Source organism: Stylophora pistillata, chromosome 1 (genome assembly GCF_964205215.1).
Source record: "Stylophora pistillata chromosome 1, jaStyPist1.2, whole genome shotgun sequence".
NCBI classification, from domain to species: Eukaryota; Metazoa; Cnidaria; class Anthozoa; order Scleractinia; family Pocilloporidae; genus Stylophora; species Stylophora pistillata.
This window is the reverse complement of record NC_142519.1, coordinates 1,948,586-1,973,003: the sequence shown is the minus strand read 5'-3', so window position 1 is coordinate 1,973,003 and position 24,418 is coordinate 1,948,586. Positions and strand designations below refer to the sequence as shown.

The 24,418-nt window shown below is 38.7% G+C and overlaps 1 protein-coding gene, 1 long non-coding RNA gene and 1 pseudogene across 5 annotated transcripts; 1 reads left to right on the top strand and 2 right to left on the bottom strand.

The window, feature by feature from the left end:
• Window positions 1–28: 28 nt before the first annotated feature.
• LOC111340249 (uncharacterized) lies at window positions 29–23,110 on the bottom strand. Of its 4 annotated transcripts, none has more exons than XM_022947069.2 (16): window positions 22,996–23,110; window positions 15,589–15,837; window positions 14,132–14,927; window positions 13,924–14,007; window positions 13,373–13,716; window positions 13,006–13,278; window positions 12,627–12,765; window positions 10,748–11,003; window positions 9,019–9,521; window positions 7,982–8,106; window positions 6,281–6,440; window positions 5,304–5,386; window positions 4,651–4,719; window positions 4,176–4,271; window positions 3,436–3,643; window positions 29–1,692 (listed from the first exon to the last, which is right to left on the bottom strand). In XM_022947069.2, exons 1-16 carry the CDS (start codon window positions 23,047–23,049, stop codon window positions 1,181–1,183), a joined length of 3,951 nt encoding a protein of 1,316 aa, XP_022802804.2. In that variant the 5' UTR covers window positions 23,050–23,110; the 3' UTR covers window positions 29–1,180. The 4 variants fall into 4 exon arrangements, with proteins under 4 accessions (XP_022802804.2, XP_088586740.1, XP_022802803.2 ...); XM_088730614.1 differs by lacking the exon at window positions 22,996–23,110 and adding an exon at window positions 21,418–21,932 and having other exon boundaries at window positions 5,304–5,383; XM_022947068.2 differs by lacking the exon at window positions 22,996–23,110 and adding an exon at window positions 21,418–21,931.
• Window positions 17,126–23,134, top strand: LOC148740776 (uncharacterized). The gene is made up of 3 exons (XR_015990753.1): window positions 17,126–17,545; window positions 17,947–18,088; window positions 22,772–23,134. It is a non-coding gene; the product is annotated as an uncharacterized LOC148740776 (long non-coding RNA).
• Window positions 18,188–19,382, bottom strand: LOC148740777 (uncharacterized; annotated as a pseudogene).
• Window positions 23,135–24,418: the final 1,284 nt, after the last annotated feature.

Sequence of the window (24,418 nt, the reverse complement as noted above, 5' to 3'; positions counted from 1 at the left end):
TCTTTGGGACAATAAATTCCACAAAAACTTGACTCCAACGTAGAGTTTAATACAGTCATGGAACCAATGTGCCGCCAGCTATGGCCTTAGTGTGTTCCTAGTGTGTTCAAAGATAGCATTTACGATGTAGTCCTATCTAAGCCTAAACTACAGCGCTGAATTTTAGGTAATTAATGTCATGCATTATCTAATACATTCCACCTGAATAAGAACGATTGGCTACGAAGGAATTTCGCTTTTCACAACGGCTTAATCACTTCCAAACGACGCAGATAGAAAACAACTAATGAATAGACCAAGACAGGTAACGGTGCAGTTTGACACTTATCATAACTATGATCATACAATGACTGTTTACGGCTGGTCAAATAGCAACTGGTGGTACTTACACTTTGCTGAGCGTAGTAGAAGTTCCGCAGTTTTTACGTTGAATTTCATATTTTTTATGAGCGAAGCAAAATAAACTAGACAGCTAAGTTCACGACCGATACTGAATCTTTTTCAAATCCAGGATTATGGCCAAAAGTACTCTATAGATTAGCCCTTTATTGTTTCTTGACGCACAAATTTTTTTGTTTTTTCTGTTTTGCAATTGTTCAGATCACTAATACACACTGACTAAAAGAAAATAGCTACTTAGGGCTACTTCTAATACTAATTACATTGTAGATGCTTACACTTATAAGATTTTAAAACTTAATTTAGAAAAATTAGCACTGATAAAAACTACATGTTCCTGTTAACCTGTTTGCAATGATTATGATCAAAGTAACAATTTGGTGACTTAGAGTGAGACATCAAAAAAGTGTGAACACAGGAATTATCTCTCAATGTTGTTGTGTTGCTAGGAAATAGCCAATTAGGCGTAACTGATCTAACCCTGACAGGTGCTTAAGTTGTGGCTTGATTTTTGTGCGCGTATCGTGAGCTTTATCGTGTTTGGTCCACACAGAACTCACCTGTCAGAGGCAAAACAAAGTTTTCACTTTTTTTCTGAGTTTAAAGTAAATTACAAACTTTTAAGCACTTTCTAATGCAGTCTAGAATTAAAACCAAATTGAAGGAAAGTTATGTCTCTAATTGACAACGACTTGGACAGCCAATGTTGACGGGGTCGTAAGAGAATTAATGAGATTAAAAAAAATGGACGAGCTGACTATCTGAACGACAATACAAGAGATTAAGCCTGGAAATAAGGATGCACTCTCCTATTTTTTCTTTGTTGTAAAACACTTTGTCCATTTTTCCCTTCATTTTTTCCAGAGTCGCTCTTTTTATGTACAGTCCACGGCGTGCGTGCCAAAATATGCATGATCGTTTTAACACGATGGCACAAAAGGGCTAAAAACTGGACAACGAATATCCCTCCATAGATGATCAGGAAGCTAAGTGCGATGACATCGAGGCCTAAAATCTTCAGGTCTCTCCTTGGTACTAACGTCAGTATTAGTATCATCCACAAAAAGTTGCTGACACCGAAAACCCAAAATGTTGTGATCCTTAGCTTCTGGAGGTCTTTTTCTGCAGAAGACGTTGACGCTGAAGCTGCGTTATGCGGAGAAAGGAATCCTTCTTCAAGTAATTTTTCCCAGAAAGTTATTTCGTCTTTGGGATAGTACTGACTATCACTCTCGACAGACCGAACACTAGTCAGTATGTACTCCGTGTAGGAGACTGTCATCGGTACATGTTCTGAAAATAATTTAAGAATACTGCGTTATTACCAATCACTCTTTTCGGACGAGAACTAACGAAGTACTGAGTTAAAACATTTAGTAAACCATAACGAATTGTGGGGCGTTAGCTTCTTAGATTTAAAAATCAACATCGATTGTGCTTACGCACATATAATTGAAAGAGTCAGTACAATGAAATATATGAAGTTCATGTATTTTGAACTGCGGTATTAGATTATTACGAATCAACTTAACGGCCTGCTCCCAGTTGGCTTGTTAGCTCAATTGGTAAGAGCGCTGCACTAGTATCGCAGAGGTCAGTGGTTCGAATCCCGTACAGGCCTGATTTTATTCATGTCTGATTTTCGCTATTGCTTAAATAGCGCTATCTACTGCGAGGATCATACATCATACGTAATTGAAAGAGTGTCGGCACAAAATTGACCTCACAACTGTATATTTCCATTTCGTTTCCTTTTTTTGCGTTTTGCAAACTGTTGTAAAACCTCGCTGCGAATCGGCAAGAAAAATAAAAAAAAACTATCACGGTCAAACGATGACATCAAAACAACTGAGGCAAGGAAACCGAGGTTGGACACATGCGGACACCGAGGTTGTACGTCCAAACATTCAAATTAAAGTTTAAGGGTTTGGAAACAAGGGCAACTTTCCCACACTTGATTGTAACTTTTCCTCCAACAGCTATTTGTCTTTCTCTGAAGCGGCTATCTGATCAATTGCTGCAGCTGTCTTGAATTCCGAGAAATCTTCGCTCATCTTGACTACCAAGGCTGTTTATTATTCAAACCGGCGAGAGTGACTTCGCTCTTAGCCTCGTTCCCGCGTCTTAACTTCAGTACTAGACCTTTGAACAATGATAACTCGCAAATGCGCAATTTGCATGTTTGTCGTTGCGATGTCACATGAATATGAAAAAGAGAACTTCATCAACTACGGGACTGTTCGCTTCTACTAGAGCTGAGTCATATGTAAACTCCTAATTTATAAAAAAAAAAAAAGTGATTAAAGGGGGCAAGTTTCTAAAGAAACTGTAGTGTTGCGTCGGTGGGGGTAACAAGGTAATTTGGTAATATCAACAAAGTTGAAATTGTTTCGAGCGTTAGCCCTTCGTCAGAGCAAATGACGAAGGGCTAACGCTCGAACGTCAGCTTTTTTAACTCTCTACGGTGGCCAATTTACAATTTCGACTTAGTTGAAATTACCAAATTACTATATTATGAAAAAACAACTGCGCTACGCGCAGCGGCCATGATGTTTCCATTTTCAAATTTTGTGCCTGACTGCACTCCACTCTCATGCACGCTAAAAAATTTACGCTTATTATTGATATGTTAATTGATATTATGCCACCAAAACCCCGTTCCTATGGTGCTCCATGTTCCGAGTGATCTCGGATCATTGGACATGATCTGGATCATTTCAAAGAGACTCTCAGGCTAACTGCTTCTGATCGGTTTGCTTACATTTTTGAAAGAGAAATCTCCGAAATCACGATATCTTTCCCAAATGGGTTGTCTTTTATTAAGCTCATATCAATGTACAAGGCTAGTATTTCACCATAGAACCTGTACACGCCTTTTCCATCCGGAAGGTTTTAAATAAATTTTTTGCTCAGCTCCTAGGAACAATTCTTATGAGGTACGAGTTTACTGTCATGAGTCATTTTAAGTGGTCACTTCATCAAACAAGGGTAATGAAAAGGTCCTGGCAAATAATCTATCCCTCAAGTATAACGTACCTTTCACCTGTAAACTGTAAACAGCCCTAAGCAGCCTTTTAAAATGGCCTGGTTTTTTTATCCCAAACTTTTTCTCTGCGAATTCCTTGAGTTCCCTTTCGGGCTTGGTTTTCAATTTTCGAAGTTCCCATAGATGTTTGAATTCCCCTGTGATTTTTAAATAATAATCTCTGAGATGGTGCTTTTTCAACCAGCCTTCAATGTCTTCCTGATAACAAAAGTGAAACAAGGAACATCAGCATCATTATCGGCAATTGCTCTAGAAAGAATATACACATCGATTTGCTTCTTCTCTCATTGGCTACTGGAACAAGAAAGCAAAAGCAGACTTTTATTTACATTTAATTCTGGGATCTTAGAAAAAAAAATTGTTTTTAAAACGCTATCATCTAGTTTGTATGCTAATGTTAATGAAGTTAGCAATATTCTTGGTTGGGCTTTCATAATACCATGAGTGTGCCTTTCTTGATGTTCAGCCCTTAGCATAACGACATGGTTGAAAAATCTCTCTTATCTTTTTCACCATACTAGTATCTTGTTTTTGTTTTAAAGAATAAGAATAAGTATGCTCTAGAAATCATCAACTTTACTCGTGACAATGACCGTCTTTGGATTTCAAAGTAAATCCAACATTTCGTAAAATTGTCTTTGAAGGCGCCAAAAAGTCCACCACTATTCTGTCAAGCCACGTTGGCTTCCTGAATTATGATTCCACCATGATGGTTGTTTAGAAAACTTACTGGCATTTCATGCTTTTTTCTATGCGGAAGAATCCTCTTGGTTTGGTCCAGGAGCTTTGGACGATCCTCCTCGCTGATTTCGATCTGCTTAAGATCCTGGCAGATCAAAGAAGAAATGAATGTCTTTCTTTGATTAGCGCAAATATATGATTTAACTCATTTATTCCTGCAACCATTACAACATTTTTGGGCGAAAATCTCGTACACGTTGTTCGGAGGTTACTAGAAAAGGATATTCGAAGTTTGAGTAGCCAATGAGTGTGCACCTTCAGCGCTATCCACCGCTCCAGTATGTATACTTGTACTATTTAGGTTTTCTTTTGAAAACAAGAGATCTTTAACCTTTTTTATGCTATTCTGCTTCATTTTATAGTTTTTTAAGGCGCTTCCTCAATAAACAACTGATTAATGCGCTAGGTTATGTGTATTGTAATAAACGATATTGAACGCATAACTATATCGATGTCAAACTTACTTCCTCCTTTATTCCAAACAAGTCGTCTACAAATTCATACCCATTGTCAAGAAAACCTTGGTAATATTTCTAAGAAGAATAAAAAACATCAATCAAATAACAAAATTTAAATCAACTAAAGAAAATTAAATCACAAATCGTTTGAAAAGGCGTTGCCAGGCCAATAACATACCAACTGTAGTAATTTTCCGGAGACGGAAAGTTTTTGACAGATTGGCAGGAGCGAGTTCCCTTATGCAATATTTTAAACAACGAGAAAAACTACGACCGTTCCACCCCCAAAGCTAAAAACAGTTTAGGAGAATTGACTTATCAGAACCGACGCTCAAATTTTCCATCTCTGTTCCCACGTTTTCTCTTGCACCAGAATAAGTCTTTGGGGACACTTACCAAATAATATCTGCTGGAAGCAATCAACACCACAAAGGGTAACGAATTGTAAAAATCGTCGAAATCGCTTGAGTTTTGCAATTATCACAAAGTTATGATTGTTGAATTTGCTCCCGCGTTCAGCCAGTTAACATCTTTATAAGTATCATTCTTGACAATTTTGGAGTCTTTTTCAATTCACGTCGTTGTGCATGAGATCTGGTATATTATATGACAACTTCTGGTTCATTTAACATTATTTCAACTCATTTAGGATTTCCCACCTCAAGTTTTCCTTCCCTCAGAAAATCTACCAATCCCTTCTCGGACAAGTCCTCTTCATTCGAATTTAAAAGGTTCATTGCTTCTGAAGATCAAAGAAAATAATTGCTATAACTATTACAGTTGAGGATGTAGGAAATAGCCATATGAGTGCAAATATGAGTGAAGGTTGGCTTGTGACAATTACAAAAATTTACATTATCAATCATCAGGAGCGCCACCCCTTTAATTAACTTGTATCGTTCCTGAAACTTTATATAATTTTTTTCTTCATCTTCCAGAAATAACAGATTACCATGAAACTATTCAGCTTCAACAAAACAAACAAGGCCGGTATGCCATTATTCTAATTTACCTCTTTTTCGATTGACTTTGTATCGAAAAAGAATGATCGTTTTAACCATCAGTGACTTGACTGTTGAGACCATTCCGAAACAGATGTCCCTGTCCGTTCCAATTTTTGTAATTATGTAATACCATAATGCCTAGCGTACTTTTTCTTCGTAAGTTGTGAAGCGCTCGTGAAAGAAAATGCACTTAAACTGTGATTTCTCGCCGCTTTAATACTGCCTCGTCTCAATCCTTTGGTAAGATTTTTTTCTCTTTTTTTTTAGCTCGTTCGTGATCGGAATTTTGTTTCGTAACGTAACTCTAGGTTTATATCGTGTACAGCTTGTAATCCATGGTTGAGGCTTCTTATGTTAAAGTACAAGTAAACTCGTTGAGTTCGTTTAAATACTGGTTTCTCTCGTTGTTACGAGCGCTTTACACATCCGACCCGCACATTGGTCTTTCAATTCACCGATATTTCTCCCATCAGCCTTAGTGCAGAATACATCCGCACTGACTTTTATACCAAAATTTTTTTCTCGCAAGAAGGCTGTGTTTATCTAATCTTACTATTGTTGCTGTTTTTTAGGGTGACGACCGACGTTTTATTCGATACATTTATTCACAAGACGAAAAAAAATTGTCTTACTTTTTGAGTGGATTGCGTGGATTTCATCTTTCGTAAGAGGGGTTTTTCCTTTGGCCTCACTGCTATTTACTCCGTCGACAGGCGCGGTTCCTGCATTATTCGCATTGCCTTCTTGAACTACAGTCCCTGTGTTCGTGTTTAGACCTGATGGCCCGGGCCCCTAAAATTTATTCCGAATCGTCATAATGTTTTATTTTCACGATGAAAAACATTTAGCTTATTCTAGGGTTTAAGATATAGTACTTAAGAATGTTTTGCGAGTTGAGCTGTAACTCAAGTGTTCTTTACTTGATCTGTAAAATTTGATATGTGTTGTTAGTTGAGCCAAATTAACAAATAGAGAAGCCTTAAACCCTTTTCCATCGACCAAAGCAAACAGGGGGTCAAATAAGACCCACTACTGTTCTTATTTGTTTCTTGTGGAAATTAAGAGACAACATTATGTAAGTATGTACATTGCAAGGCTGTTTGATGAGACACCAATTGCAGCCTGAAACACCAACAATGATTCCCGATTTCCATTGCAGTGAACCGTTCATATAACAACAAATCCCAAAAATCCAGCATTCTGCTCCAAGAGCAACACTGAAAAAGTCTCGATCTTTTAAGATCAAAACTTGCTCAAAAAATCAAAGTTTTGCATTCAAAACACACCTCAGGGCCAGATCTTGCTGTTTGGCTGGAAGATGCCTTCTCACTTTATCCACTAGCATTTGTTTCTCCTTTTGACGAAAGCTAGTGTCGCAAACGCAACCTTTGCCTCGTTTATGACCGAAGAGAATTCTGGGAAATTCCACCACAACTCGAGAAGGCAACACCTCACATTTCCATTTTAACAAATTATTTGCAGTGTCGGGCCACCCAGTCCTACCAGCAAAATATCACATCGATCGAGACTTTTGCCACTCACAACTGGCCCAAAAAGCCTTGGTAGGTCCTGGTAGCCATCTACAGATGGGCCAGAGACACGACTTCACTTGTGAACTCGCCAAGCCTACATGAAAGCATTTTGGCGGTCCAGTCTACATGAAACCACCTCTCACCTCTGTTTTTTTTCAGAAGCTTGCCTCTACCCACATTCCAGCTTAATGATGCTGTCCTGAGGGCTTCTGTAGAGGGAAAATGGCTCGAAAAACACTTATAAACGCGAGAAAACGAATTGATTTGAACGCATCCAAACACGAGCGGGTGATCTAGGTCACGTGACCCCAAAGTCTGAACCGACGGTGTCCCAAAACCGCTAATATTGTAAGGGATACTTCATATAGCGAAAGAATTGTAGAGAGAAACACAAAACGTAGTCGAGTGTTTCTCCCTACTACTTGAGAACACTCGGAAAACTTATAAATCACACGCCGAAGGTGAGTGATCTATAGGTTTTCCTCGTGCTCTCCCAACATCCCAAGTGTCTTCATCATGTTTTACAGCCCAGAAAAATGTGTTCTATCGCTTTTATGACATAACTAGATGTCATTTATCAAATGGGGCTCTATAAGATGATAGAGCATCCGCTTGGAAACTGAAAAGACGATGCGAAACATATTCATTTATGTGATAACAACAATTAGAAAGAAGAAGCCTAATAACGCAAGTAAAGTGTTCTTTCAATTATCAACATTAAAAGTTGCCTGTGGTCGGCCATCGTCGATGGCCGTTTCTATATGCGTTTATGTTATTCTAAAGTTAGTTCGCACAGCCTACCTCGGAATCTGAGAGTTTCTTTCTCTCATTTCCACCCTTATCTGATCTGGTCCATCGACAACATAAGCAAAGGTCCCATAATGAATTTTGGTTGCTTTTCTCTCCTGAGTTTTCTTCTCTTGTTCCTATAACACAACAAATTTAACATTTTACAAAACTTGGCGAGGACTATTAGATAGAAAACGAATGAATACATCAACACTCTCAAATAGATTTCCACTTCTGAACTAATTTAGTTTGTGGGGGAACTAGAAGTGGAAGGGGCATAAAGTGCCAGAACTCATTCGGAAATTGCTACAGTTTAACTTTCTTTAGTTTTTTTTTACCAACTGTAACGATCATTTTTTTTGAATATGACAACAGTAAACTCTAATCCAGGGTGACTGCCGTTGTAAGCTTATCTAATTTGTTTTTGTGTGACTTAACATTTTTTTCACGATGCAAGTTGAGCCTGTTATTGAGACCTTTGGTTAGAAACCTAGGAACCTTCACCAGGCGAATGCACCAAGACTCGGTGCTCAGAGAAAAAGGTTCGTTAAAGAGCACCCTTCTTATAACTTCTTTTGCTTATATTGCTGAGGATATGATTAGCCTTCCCTCAGCCCTAGTAATATAAGGCATCACAACCAAGAGTTCATAAAGATTAATTGTAGATACGTTTGGGTTGAAGAAACGCCCTGACCCCGGACGTTGTCTTCTCTTACAGAATAATCCCTAAGTGGATAACGATTGCCCGACGAAAACTGCAGCGACTTTTTTTAATATAACTCAGCAACAGCAGACATGTGTACGAAAACACAACAGAAGCGGGAGAAGTGACGAAGCCGATGGCAAATGCACCAACCAACATATTGCTAATTGTTACTGACTATTTTAGCAAACAGCCTAAATTAGAGCCTCTATGTAATTCGCTAAAAGCGGGCAACATTCTTGAAATTGACAGGGGCAAATTCTCGCAACACGAACACGAAAATCTACTAGAAAAGTATGCCTGTAAACAATTCAGGTAATGATCAAAGGGGAAAAAAACAACATACCCCAAGAACTGTCAGTTAGATTGCAGATAGCGTAAACTGTCAGCAAGAGATAGCCAGATGGAAGGGCTAAGAAGTACAAAAATCCATAAAAAAAACAAGTGATTTCACTTGGATGCAAGAGAGCAGAGATTACAAAGATTCCTGTCAGCCCAGCTAAGTAGAGGCTGCTCACTCCTGCAGGGAGATGGTGTTCTAAAGGTTTTGGTGTTGTTGACGACGTCGTTTCTGTCTGTATCGTCGTTGCCATAGTTGGCTCAACTTTTCTTTCCTTTAAATCGTTGGAAACTTGGACAGCCAATCCGACCGCTACAATGCACATGATTACTGAGAAAGAAAAGGTCAGTATCTTTGACACTTTAAGCTGCCACTTTGGGGGAGCGTAAAGGCAGACAAAGACGTAACCAACAACAACAAGACTAAGAAGCACTGATGTTGTTATTTGGCCGATCGGAACACCCGCGAGTACCATTCCACCCACTATGACCAAAATGACCGTGGAACATCTGAAACGAAAAGAATGATGTTAAGATTTTTGGTTTTTACTAAGGGCCTATCCGCATTAGCGACAAAATTGTTTATTTAGACAAATTCTCTGTCATCACCAACACTTTACATGTGCGGATGGTTTGTCGTGACTTGAAAAATTTTGGGCCAAGCGGACAAATTTTCAAACGTAACGCCAACAAAATTTGTCCTGGGTAAAACCTTAACAAAATCGACTAAATAAACAAAACCGTGATAAACTTGTCGGTCATTTGTCGTAAGCGCCACCACTAGTGTGGTATTTGAACTGAGTTTAGTTTACCAAAAGATTGCAGTAATTGACTTTCTTGGCGAAACTCGCGGATTTCACAACTTGAACCGTAAGCAAATTAAAGCGCGCGGACAGTCTTATAAGCAGGTCAGGCGCTGGATGTTGCGTGGGCAAGATACAAAGGTAGAGTGATTTTCTATTTGCCACTTTGTCAGTCCAACAGTGAAGCAGTAGATATGGCACAAGATCCAGAAGTGCCCACTCAAAGCAAGGGGAAAGGAAAAGCTAAATTGAATAAATTACTGTGAAATATAGTATCAGTGTTATTTTTGACCGTCAACCGAATTTGACAGATTTAACAGCCTCAGCCCTTTTTAGTGTGGATGCAACAGAGGAGACAAAAATTTGTCGTTTTATTTTGTTGGGACCATTCTAGTCTTGTCTGCTAGTGCAGATAGGGCCGTAAGTCAACGTTAAGAAAAGAACAGGTAATGCAAGAGTACTTGAAACTGTGTACCTCAAGGCAAATTAATTATTTTTCAAATATAATTTTTCCATGCCGTGAAAAACACACTTGAAATACCATTCCCTAGATACATGTTTTTCCACTCATATTAATAATTTTCTCTTTGTGTTTGCAGGTTTGCTGGCTTGAAAGAAAACGAATTCAGTATAATTTGTTGCTTTTGTTCTATTTTTTTTTTCGTAACTCTAAAATCGGACTGAAAATTTGGTTTTTGATTTTTGTATCCCATATATTTAAGTGTTATGGAGTTCAATCTGTAAAAAGGAAAGTTTTAAGGTTTCTTGTCGGTAGGGTCATGGTAATGGCAAGAAAATAGGAAAAATCTCAATTTTACAGAAATGGATTACTAATTAATGCTCCTGAATCCTGAATCCCTAAATCCTGAATTTCTAGTTACTTAAACCAATACATAACACTTCTGATAAAGTTCACGAATAGATGAAACTTACCCGATCACTGTGGAGAAGACAAGGAATGCTTGGTAAACAATAAACAAAGAAGAAATATGCTCGTTGTTACTTGTTGTCTGCCTCCATTCTCTGATAAGTAAAACGAGGTTGGCCAGTGTAGATGGCGCCCATCGTCTTCGTTGTTTATAAAACTCGTCAAAGCTCTCCGGGCAAAAAGTGCTATTCTCTGCGGCAGCGCAGTATGACAATCGCCAACCACTTTGTATCATCAGTGTGCACATCCAACGGTCCTCCCCTTGAAAAAATTATTGCGCCTTAAATCACAGTACATATTCATAGCTTCATAAATGATATTAAATAAGCTTATGAATCATAGGCACTTTTTCAAAAAATTAAATCTCGAATTGTTTGCTCTCTTTAGAAAAAGGATGAATTAAGGCGCTGACTAGCTCGAAACTGGTTGAGCGTTAGAGCAGACGGTCTGAAAGCCGATACCCTGAAACAGCTAAGACTAACTGATCAGGGGCGTGTTCTCTACGGTAATTACGCTGCGTCATCTACTGTGATCATAATTGAAAAATGAGTCCTCAAGAAAGAATACCGATTAAGATTTTTTTCAAGATTCGCTCGGTCTACCGGAATGGAAGGAAACACCAGAATCTGTGTTATTTTATCGCCTCGACTGCATGTATGTAAACAAGCCAGCCAAAGAAAACAGGCAAGCAGGCAAACAAGTTAGCAAGTTAGTACGCACATAAGCACATAACTAAGTCAGCTGGTAAGTAAATAACTGACAGACCTGGGACCCTCTGAAAAGCTATATAGTAATGGAATGGTAATTCGATTACAATCAAACCTTCTCTAAAATCTGAAAAGATTTGAAAGCGTTTCAAAACAGCTACGAAAGAATGAATGAAAGCTATAAACATTTCTTTTTCATAGAGAAAACCACGAGAACGCAAATTACTTTAATTGCTCTCGACAAAGTGGAGAACGCGTTCTAATTTCGTAGTGAACTGTGATCTCATGGGTTTCCTGTGAAAACAAGTGAGAGTTAATCAGGCGGGCAGGCGATGACGTCACATTTTCGTCACACAAAGGATTCTAACTTTTGCGAGAAAGATCTTTGGTTGCTGTTTGCTCGATCTTCTTTACGCAACTTTTGGTTTCGCAAGTTTCAGTGTGCTGTTCGCTCGCTAAGTCATTTCTTTGGATTTCATGTAACCTGTGATCTCTTCACACATGGACAAATTTGCATATATACTTTGAAATCCCATCCGCACAGGCGAAAGAAGTTAGCGATTTTCATCTTTTATCTTGATTTCTGAGTAGAAACTTCGTATGTATCTATCGCTTTTTTCCTTGAAAATAAGTCATTTAAATGGTTTACTTTTTGCTGGAACCTGTAAGATATACAAAAATTCACCGCGCATTTGTTTGCTTTTCCAGACTTGTTGGGTTCTTCAAATTGTTAACTTTTGTATCACGTGGTACACAGGTTTCAATGGGTAAAGCAATTTTTCGATGCCAGTCTCTAACTGACTGCCTAAGGAGCTTGAGCCCCTCTTGACAAAATAGCAGACTGGTACAGCCACGTCAGACTCTAGAGTCAACTGACTGCCTAAGGAGCTAGGGCTCCTCTTGCCAAAATAGCAGACACGTACTACTACACCAGACCCCAGAGTCAACTGGTAACTCGTATGCACTCGTTAAGCTGTGATTACTTCTAGTAACGTAAGTCTTTATATCCATTCTAATAGGTCAAAAGGGCACTGCATCTTCAGGCATTCTGCAGAGGAAGAAAAATCTTTTGGAGGTGGAGGGGGTTTCTCGTTTACCCTGTCTTCTGAGAGAAGGGGATAATTTACAGGAAACTTTACGGGTTGATGATGTGCCCTTTTACTTTAAATTAACTCACCCATGTCTTTGGTAAGACATTCAAAAGCGTTGTCCGCGCAGGTGGCATAATTTGGCAAAACATCCCTCACAGCCTTGCACCTGTACAAGCTGAAACATCCAGGACAACACAAGACTGACCCAAGCATGTGATTGGTCACCTAAGTTCAAGAGAACGTGTTAATAGATTATTTCTTGTCTATTATCTTTCCCTTTTTGCTCCTTTTTACTAGCTCTGTTAAGAACTTTAAAAATTAGACCAAAGGTCGTTAATACAGGGTGTTTTTGAGCTACGTCTTGACTTACAAGAGGAAAACATTCAGAGATATACCGTTAGGCCTAGCTAAGTCTGTGAGTCAAGCATTCATTCACCTCATTGCGGTTAGCAAGATCACACAAACCTTTTGGAACCAGTGGCCGACAGCATAGTCAAATATTTGGTACCAAACTACAGGTCCACTTCCTAGGGGATAGGTACGAGCACACACAGCACCAGTTCTAGGGTCTTCGCAGATTTGATCAATTAAGGCTTCAACGGACTCATGGGTAAATTTAACGTCGCCATCTGTTGCGAGGATAAAGCACTGGTCGTCTTTTAATTTTTCTACGACGATTTTGAAATCCAAAACGTAGGACATGTACATTACTTGGCTCCATCTCTTCTTATTCTTCACCTGTATTTGGTTCCACAAGAAAAAAAATCAGGCAAGCGCTTTCTTGCGCTCGTGAAAATAGCAAAGTCAAAATTCTTAAATTTGGATCAGTTACCTTTGCGTTGTCTTTTAAGTGTATTGTGAAGGATGTTTCTGTTTTTAATTTAAGTTTCCACTTAAGCTGCATACCAAAGGCGGTCTTAACCTTGATACATTCGTTAAGGTCTTCCACTTTTAAAGTATTTTCTACCAACGAAGCCAGCTGCAGAACATAACTATTAAGCTCTTCTGTCCTGATGCACCCATCAAAAAACACGTGTGCTTCAAAATGGTGCTCTGAATTGCCATTTTTGAGGACATCGTAAACTGACTCCAGAAGTTGTTCCATTTCTTCCCTTTTTTCATGATACATTGTCGTGCAGATGAACACATGTAATTTGCTGTCCTTTTGGTTGGAAGCTGATGAAAAATTTGCTTTTATGAGTATTTTTCTATGTCTAATTTTTCATTAATATTGGTTAATAATGTCTAATGTCTCATCAATATTGGTTAATAATGGCACATCTAGTCACCTTGGAATTGGTATGATTAGAATTTTGACAATGTCGACAAGCAGGAGAAAGCTAGGCCAAATATCATTAGAAATAAAAAGGGAGACAAATTTACATGACGCATTTTCCAGTGAAGAGGGTTCCAAATCAGATGAAAGGTTTCGTTTGTTCGTCAACAAGTACTGTTCAAGGCACACACCTGAAAATAATAAGAATAAATTTCTCACTATTGAAATTCGTGTGAGCCTTATGTTATAGCGTATTGTTTTATAGAAGTAAGTAAGAAATACACATAAGATAAAAAATGCTACTGACAGACTTACCATTATAACAAGGAATCCAAAGTAAGTCGTACACTTTTCCCAAAATCTTTCCTGGACTTCCCCACAAGTAATACATGGCCCCCAAACATTGTGCTGACCACAGAAGGAGTCCCGCACTAAGAACATAGGGTCTGTCTTCTGATGCACATGGTAATGGGATTGTGTCTGTTTCGCAAAGCCCTTTAAGATGAGTTATCATGACTGCGATTGGTGTCGCTAGTGTCAAGGGAAGAGCCAATCCAATTTTCTGCATACGAAGAGAGCACGAGATCCACCCAAAATGGTATCCAAAGAAGCTAGCCATGATGTGGAATATAAAGTATAAAAATGACGGATTAGATGTTGTTATGGCCTTAAATCCGTCAGAAATGTCAGGCTTCCCAATGTTCACAATATCAAAAATACTTGAAAATGCAACTGCCATTGCAGGTATGAAGACAAGTTTACAAAGGGAAGAAATCACGGCAGCTTTCGCTTGAGCTGTTCTGGTCAACCTGGGAGGTCCGGGTTCACTTTGCAATGATCCTTCACTGCTGTTGCTAATTTCCCTGAGAATTTCGTCATCTCTAGGCTTTGCTCCGAATGCCTCCTTCGGATCGAATTTCGAACTAGTTCCCGGCTTACGTAGCGTATCAACACATTCCTCTGCCACATCAGTACTTTGTTCCCTTCCCATCTCCCTCTCCCCCTCGCCAGCTTTACTTTGAATTTGAAGTTTTCTAAACTTTGGTGACCAAACAACTGACAGTAGGAAAAGGGCAAATTGACCCGAAATTACTCCTTTCAGGTCAGTCACCTTTAAAAAAGACAAAGAAGAAAATTATTGTTTAATGATTACTCATAAAGCTTCTCTGTAAGCATTTTCTTGAAAAAAAATTGTTCTCAGATTGTCCTAAGATATTCGTGCTCTGAGAAAAATTATATGATAAGAGAAAAGAAACGAGAAGTAGCTGAAAAAACTATTTGATTCATGATAAAAGGCCCCTTTCGAGTGTCGCCAATGTCGACAACAAACGCTGTGTCCTCAGAGTTTGGGCATTAAAATTAGAATAAATCATCATATCCCTTAATGATGAACAGCAGTTTAGAACGAAAATCGTAAATTGACCAACTGAATCAAGAAAGAGGACTTGGCTCAAGGATTCCATGGTACATTTTATTTTCAAAGTTCGATTGCTCTTGACCACTTTAAATGAAGGTCCATAACAGACTTCACTGCATGAGAATTACCCCTTCTTTATACAAATTCTATTGAGCCAAAAAACCTGATCCTAGTAAGGTAAAGAGAAAAGCATAATTATCATTTTATGATTAATTTTCTTAGTTCGATTGCTCATGACCACTTAAATAAAGATTTATGACAGACTATGTGCAAGACAACAACCCCAACATAATACAAGAATTAGGAAACCCGATCCTTGTTAGGTAAAGAGGAACGCGAAGCTTTTAAAAGTTACCTTCAAAGACAGCATGATATTGCCAGCAAGAAAACAAAGGGTAGACACCAGGGATCTCAGGGTATCCCACAAACTGGTTGGGTGGTTTCGCTGGCATAGTTTCCCGTAGACTTCCCGTAATGTTAACGGCAACCCGGCTATACTGCACATGAACAGCACGAGAAAGTCAGGGCTCACTGGTAGTGTGGTCACCATCACCACTGTGATGTAACAAAGGGAACAAGCTTCTAAAAATCCACCAACTAAGGTCTGCAGTATTAAAAACATTCAATATCATTAGAAGCTGGTCAAAACGAGGCAACAGTGAATGACAAGGATAAAAAAAAAACAGACATCACTCTGATAAGCGATAACTTTCAGAAATCGAACTCAGTGATCATAGCTTAAATGGCGTTGTCACGTCCAAATATTATTATGGAAAGACAGTCTATTACGCCGGCTACGATAAAACCGCATACGAGGTGGCGCTACATTGATGAGATTTTTCTTGTTTAATTTAATTTTAAGGAAAATACCCTCCTAAAGAAAGCCAAACTTTAGAACAGCACGTAAAAATGGCTATCAAGGGGTTGTCCTTTTATGCCCGTACCAATACAAACCTATTCACGACGTACAGTGTAAGCTACAAGACATTTAGGTCATGTTCCTTGATTCGGTCATGTGCTTCGAATTAATTGTGAGATTAAACTCCTTAAATTCAACCAATTTGGGTAGACCACTCGTCTAGAGATAAAAAGCCGTCATTCGATTCCTGCGTCTCCACCACAACATGAGCTCAACAGTTCCTTCAGGTTTCTCGTTTTATATGTATCAATCCTATCGTTGAGTCAGTATAACTACCACCATATTTGGGTGCCTGTGTTGTTCTATGTTTCTGTATCATACATTTCAAAGAAAATTGGCAATTTTGGTTAAAGACAATATCAATTTCCCTTACAATGTAATCGAATACTGTTATTTAGCTACTCCGGAATTACGGACTCTTGTAACGTCAGAGGGAGTACCACAAACAAAGCCTGTTGTATTCCTTCTGGAGAAATATCAGGTAGTTTGGGTTCAATCCACTGTAACAGTTGTTTCATTGACTCGAGATCCAGCCAAAAAACATTTTGTTGGACAAAGACACTTCAACACGCAAATGAAATCACCGATTTTTAAGTTGCTGCTCACAATTGACTCGCACTGTTTTGATTGTTTGACTGCTATGTATTCTTTAGTTCTTCTACTTTGTGGTCGTGGTATTAATTTCGCGGTAGCCGGTGGTTTTAGGCGTTGGAAAATAATCTCTCTCACGGACTTTTCCCGTTGGTTGGCAATTCAAGAGATGCCAAATCATAATCACTACTTTCATCGTTGACTATCAAACTTGACCTTGCCCTTCGAATATTTCAATGTTGCCGAGATAGTGCTTAGAATAATAATTGAAAAGAAACTGGATCGACTTTTAACAGCAAAGTTGAAATGGTAAATTGGCCACCGTAATGATTACAAAAGCTGACGTTTCGAGCGTTAGCCCTTCGTCGGAGCGAAAAACGAAGGGCTAACGCTCGAAACGTCAGCTTTTGTAATCATTACGGGGGCCAATTTACCATTTCAACTTTGTTGATATATCCAAATTATTTCGTTACTCCCACCGACGCAGCCCCAAACAGTTTCTTTCGAAACTATCAGCCTTTATTCATTTCGACTTTTAACAGGATTGATTGTTTTTGGATGATGCTGAGATGAAATAAACTTAATAAGGGCACAGGTGATTTAATCTATTTCAATATGTACTTATTGAAAATTGCCTTCTTCATTTTGGCAAGGATACAGAGGAGGATTGGCGTATGTCCCACACTGCCTTGCGGTGTCAATTTGCAAAATGGCGGCCGCGTTTTCACACATCTCGGTCTAGTAAGTTAAATCTATGCTTATCGAAGATTCTAAAGATTTTCATGGCGATTTTGGTCTGAAGGTAAGTTACACAATTGATTATCTACTGTACTGTGGGGTTGTTTAGAAAAGTAAAGCCCAATTCGGGAAGTTATTTTCTTTTTAATTCAGATAAGACGCTTTCTTCTCGAAAAGTTTCTTTAAAGTTAGTGCGACTTTGATGTAACTTTTCGAAGGAAGTTAAGGGTCAATGTTAAGTCTGATAAAGATTTTTATAATTTCATTATTTGATCTTTGTAATATACTTACTTTGACCCTGACTGACCCGCGTTTAAGAAGAGAAATCGAAGTTTAACTTTGACCTATTTTCAATAGTCACTATAAAAGTATTGTTTGGACCTCATGTAGAGTCATGTCCAAATCTTTGCTTCTCGACTGCTTTACCATTTTCACTCATAATTTACTTTGTGTTTAATCCAAAAGGAAGTAGTATATCATTTATGGAGTCAACAAACAAATGATCAGCCGTACCAGACAGAAATACTCCAAATAAATCTCGGCCCAAGAAGACGCGAAGCGACGATAGAAATACGCGTTCACGAAGATCTCTTTTCTCTACTCAAAGGTTGGAAAAGTTTGATTTTATTTGTCGTGGAAAGAGTACCATCTAACCCCATACATTAATTACGCATTCCGCTTCGTTGTCCTTCACAACAAGAGTGTCTCAAGATTTTTTTGTTTTTATTTTTTGCCACTTTGTGTTCCAGCAATTGTTAGCTGGTCCAAAATACTTATTAACATTATTTTTTATGCAGTATAAATGAGACAATTGTCTCTGGTCTTGCACTGAATATTTTATCCATATTATCTACTTCTAATTTTTCAAACACTGATGTTAATATATTGATATTTTGAAAACATAACAATCTTGCTGTAAATAAATCTTCTACTCTTGTGCTAAAACAATTTAGTGAAGCAGGTCACAGTTAGCGTCGCTATTTTAATTTAACCAAACATACAAGTTGTATTGATACTTCTAGCAATCAAGCCATGGATTAGCAGCATCACTTTTAGTGGCTGTGAAACAGTAACAAAAAGTAAAATTGTATCAAACAACCAAAACTGCCTCCAAAAGTACGAAATGCAAAACTAAAATCATTACAAACATTATACTAATATTACAGAATATAATTGTACTCATTTTTCATGTCATCTTTTCCCCACTGTCCTTTTTTTACCTAATTTATGCCAGACACAAACCGAAATTCTCTTGTTTGTGGAATCCAATATCGTTTTAGATTGTGAATTTCCATTGAAACAACTTCATTTCGATGCCATGCTCTCCTCAGTTTGGGTATTTTTTTAAATCCACAGTATCCCATAATGTGCCATACTCCATCTTTGAGTACTCCATCTTTGAGTACTTCAAACTTTATAGCATTCTTGTCTCTTATATTATCCCGTTCATATTTTGCTCGAAGTTCAATTACAGCACTTACAATCTTTGCCTCATAACATATACTTCACGCATCTTGGTATCGCTGTTCCCGACGTGAACCAACAACTTTAAAGCATTCGAGACGAAAGCTCTACCTCTTCTTCGTCAAGTGTTGGACTGTGGTGATTTCGAAACAATTCGTCGATTTCATCGGTGCCGTTGTGCTTTGGAACCGAAGCGACTCTTCTCTCAGCCAAGTTGTCGACAACACTGACATGAATTTCTCTACAAACGAGGTCTAGACACATCAGACTAGACAGACGAATTATATAGTCATCTTTAGAAACGCAGTGAATATTCAAAAGACGTGAATTTTGTAAACTCTCCGCCAAATTCTGAGATACGCTTTGAAACGACGCCATGTTTACATGTTCGGGCATGTTCACAACACACCAGCTACAAGCAAATGATGACGTCACGAAAAATGATAATATATTAGCTTTCGCAAAGGATTCTGGGCCGATGACCACCCCTCCTCTGGTAAGGATATCAATAGCTTGAATTAGAACCCGCTTCCTAGTTTCATGTTTTGTCAGTCAAATATGAGGCAACTCGTTCAATTTAAGTCATTACTTCGTCTTACGGTTTTACAGAGACTCCACGATTGACTTTTTAAACTTGATTTAAACTCAACTAAAATTATGAATTAGGCGACAGCACTGACTGAAAAACTGAAGAAGCTCGCCACACAGGCGTCACGTATCTGAAGTTTGCATCCCAGACAAAATATTTTTTGTTTGTCCATTTAACCTTCAAATTTGGTTTGTAGGGAGTTTGTCACGATCAGGAGGCTGACAAAGGAGCACGACGAGAAACCGTGGGCAAAATGATAGAAACAGTTGAAGCAGTTATGATGATAATGAAAAATAATAGTAATGATAATAATATTGACAATAACAGTTACAAATCATCGTTCTATCAAAGAAACCCAGTGACGCTAATTTCCGATTACACTCCACACAAATAATAGTAAAGTTCAATGACCTTGCGAATTCCTCATGAAATCAATAACGTCTGATTATAAAAATAATTCGATTACGTTTGATTAAGCACGTCCTTTCTGGAGAAAGCAAAAATGTTTATTTTCCTGGAATAGGAAACGGATGGAAAGCTTTGAGGTTTTCTTCGAAAACACGGAAACGCACGCATTATACTGCGACAAGTCCCTTTGGCAGGCGGAATCGAAACTTGAACCATTGGATTTTGGACTTCAGTCTTCTACCGATGAGCCGACAGAGACTGTGCAGTAAGTAAGGCCACTTCTAGATCCACGAGTGACACTCGTTATGCATTCTGTTAAGATCAGCAATGTTGAAAACTTCGAGCGAAGAACGCAAGCATCGAGCGTGGTGTCGAAACAGAGACAAGAAAATAACCCGTTTCTTTACATTTGTTCCATAAAAAGTATAGTGCTGGATGTCTCTTTAATTATGATTTCAAGAGTATCACTTTAATACCATTTTTCAGCGTAAGCAATGATATTTCGCCTTCCGTTAACACAATTACAGTTTTTCATTTTTTTCCACGGTACAAAACAATTATCGTCTTCTCATTTTCGCCAATAAAACTGCAATTATAGAATAATCTGAGAAGCCTGTGTGTTATTATTATTGGTTGTGATTACTGATCTATTTCGCCCATTCGATTGCGAACGATTTTAATTGCCTACCATTGGCAGCATTGATAATTTGGCCTTTCGACATATTTGAGCATATCTCATGGTATCAATAGGAAAAGTGCATCTACAATTTTGCACACTCGCCAGCACTGCCTGACCTCCAGCATACTGGCGAGGAGTTCTCCGTAATTAAAACAGATCCAAATTCTACAAGGGTGAGCATTTTCCAGTTGCAGTAGCATTCAAAACATAGAGTCATGTGAAGGAATGTAAAACATAGGTCTAGAAAAAGACGAATTGAATAAATACCGCTGTTTAAGGTAGCATTTTAAGAAAACACCACTGGTTTAAAACACTTTTTGCTGTTCAATTTTTCTCTGGAATTGAAACATTTTCCCCTTAGAGAGTGTTTTCGGAAGCCAGTAAGTCATTATGGTCCCCTTAGTAAGACGACAGTTGCCTAATATTGGCAACTTTCATTAATTTGGCATTGCGAAATATTTGAAGACCAATACAAAACGTAAGTCTGCAATTATAAACTTTCACAACGGTTAAAAAAGCGAGCCCAGTTCAGGACGTTGAATAATGTTTCCTTCCTTCAAAAATAGCATCAACTTTAAAATCTTTTTTTTTTAAAGTCTAGATGATCATGCAAACATAATTTAACAACAACTCAACCCGAGGCTTTCCAAAGATTTATGATGTTAAATTCCAATATTCCAATTTTCAATAACCATGGAAGGCTTTTACGTACTTGTTTATTTCTATAAAGGCAAATAAGCAAGTACAACCGTCAAATACGTATTTCATAGCGGTTACAGAAGAAGTAAAAACTTACAAGCATAGATGCTCTCTTTGACGGCCATGGTCGATGTTTTTTCCACAGACATGTCCAAATTGCGTGTATCAAACAGGCAGCTTCTGGGATCATTAAAGCCAGAACGAACATCAAAAACACTGCCTGTTTGTTTATTTCGGAAGAATTTTCCACTGCCAGGGAAGAATTCGCTGTAGATTCATTGAAACTTTTCAACTGCTGCCCTAGAACCAAAAAACAAATCTTGCTGGTAACAAGACAAGTTAAGACGACCGAAAATACTATGACTGCCACTATCCATTTTACGGCGCATCTGAATGCGCCACATTTGGATTCGCTACTCTTTTTTGACTCCGATAGTCTCGGTGGTTTGCTTGCTGTGAATTTAAATTTCTTCCCCTTCTGCTCATCCGGGGTCATAATATGCATGATGATGCCCCTGCTGATGGTTTCGGAGATTGAGGAACAACGTCTAACTCGCTCTTTTATCTGTTGCTTGGCTCTAAAAGACGCCACGCTAAAATCTCAAGTCCTAGTATCAAATGTCATTAATGACGTGGCCTGTCAATTATTTTAGTGATACTATGAGAAATGGTCGGATAAGGGAGAGGTACAAGGTCGATTTTGCGGCTGGAATGATTTTTTCTGTCTTCTTTTTTTTTTTTTTTTTTTTTTCTTTTCTGTGAAGATATCGGAACGAAGCAAATGCAATAGGTGCTGAAAATTGCCAGATCGCTGATAAGAGGGATCTTCTATCCGAAGCAAAGCTAAAATCGTCTTGAGTTACAGCTTACTTCCGCTTTTGACTTCGATGATGACAGAATTTTTATTTCAGTTTGATACAAATACCTCAGACTTAAAAATTCTCATATCCTCTAGAAGAAATGTACGTGTTGCGTTTAACTTGTTGGAATTTCAGTCAGTCAGTTTGTTCATATGACCTACGGACTTGGTTTGCAAGAAAATGTGACACGATCAGAAGCGAGACAGACGTACAGGAAATGGCCATGCAATTGTTATGATAAAATTGATGTTACTAATGATAATAAAAAACTAATAATGTTGACAAAAACATTGAAACTAACACGAGTGTAATACAAACGATATAATTTGGATATATCAACAAAGTTGAAATGGTAAATTGGCCACCGTAACGATTACAAAAGCTGACGTTTCGAGCGTTAGCCCTTCGTCGGAGCGAAGGGCTAACGCTCGAAACGTCAGCTCTTGTAATAGTTAGGGTTAGGGTTAGTTTACCATTTCAACTTTGTTGATATATCCAAATTATTTCATTACCCCCACCGACGCAGCCCCAAACAGTTTGTTTATTAGAATAGATCGTTTGTAGAATTAATCAGTAGAATTAATTTTTTAGGGAAACCGCCGCAAAGCCACCGTTGTACAAAGACCAGGAAACTTGTTTGAGTTTGGCCGAACCTAGAGGGTTGGCACAATGGCCATAACCGGCGCGCCAAAGGACGATCACAGCTGCCCCTGTACATCCTGATCCAGGTACTTCACCGGGAAGCTACACTGGTCAACATGCAGATTCGTCTGGTTTCAGACAAAAAGCTGAAGAAACATCAGCGGTCAACCTACCGAACAATGCAGAGAAGACTCTTCGACCTCTGGATTCAATATGAAGACGGCCATAGGAACTCAAAAGAACTTCTGGAGGCCTGTGCTCACCTCGTGCAACCCATGTAAATTAAATTAAGTAAAAATTAAGTAAATTTTAATAAAGATAACCATACAACAAAAAATGAACGTAACTTCTCCTTCACATTAACTAAGACTGGGGGCTAATCGTCCAAAGACCCGGGGCTAATCGTCCAAAGACCAGGGGCTAATCGTTCAAAGAATGGGGGCTAATCGTCTGGGGCTAATTGTCCAGGGGGCGAGTTGTCTGACATTCCCGTATGTACACAGGCGTGCCACCGCCTTGCTTATCTGTGCGATCTTGTCTAATAACAGCACACCCAGGAATATGTAGCTCTTGATCCAATATGGAGGCATTAAGCCATGTTCCTGAAATCCTAAAGATGTCAAAGCCACGTCCGACCGCCATGACGTTTACATTTATAAATCCAATTCTGATAGATTAGTTCTGAGCTGTATATATTTTATGAACTTTCGTTCGGGATAGGATTTAGTGCGTCGTTTTTGACTGAGGTGCTATTTCCCCATCAGTATGTTCTTGAGGTTCACTAAAGCCGGATGATACTGCGTTACGAAAGGCAATATTTTCTTCTGTGTGCTATTTTCTTTAATTGCTTGAAGTGACCCCTTTCTACTGGAGCAAATAGTCCCAGACATGTATTTCTCCAGTACTTTGTCGGGTATCCTCTATTCCCCTCTTTTAGCGTACTCGTATTTTGAAACAGTGCACGTTTTTATTAAAACCTGGAGCGCGTCGGATTGTTCTTAGCACGCGTAACGCTTCTATATTTGCAAATCCTTTCTTTGCGCCTGATTGAAGGTGCTCACGGGCCAGCATGACTCCTGCCGGCCATAACGTGTAATGTCAACCATTTTCTCCTCGATTGCCCTGAGTAAACAAAAACAGAGGCGTGGTTGGCTAGGATCCTTTAATCCATACATAGGGACATAAAGGAGAACAGACTTGACGCATGTGAGAGATCGCAAGAAAAGGAACTCAGTTATGACACAGTTATGCTGTTACCAGCACTGAAAAACATTACTAGACCAGGATGTGCTGCCTTTTTACAGCACTATTTGCATGTACACAGCGCGCGCCTATTTTCCTCCATTCCTTGGTTTGGTTATGCGTTGTGTCTTACTCTGCGAGTCTCAATTTTAATTTCCAGAGTCCTTGTTCCGTTTGATCACGAGATGGGAGAAACAAATGGGACTGTAGTTGAAAGTAAAAATGAAAACAAGAGGCTCTGAAAACAAGAAATTGAAAATCGACGCTGGCCAGGGGCGATGGAAAGTCAAGTAAAATCACGGAATAACAATATCTTGAGACTAGGACAGCAAGGCATGAAATACCACTGGATGA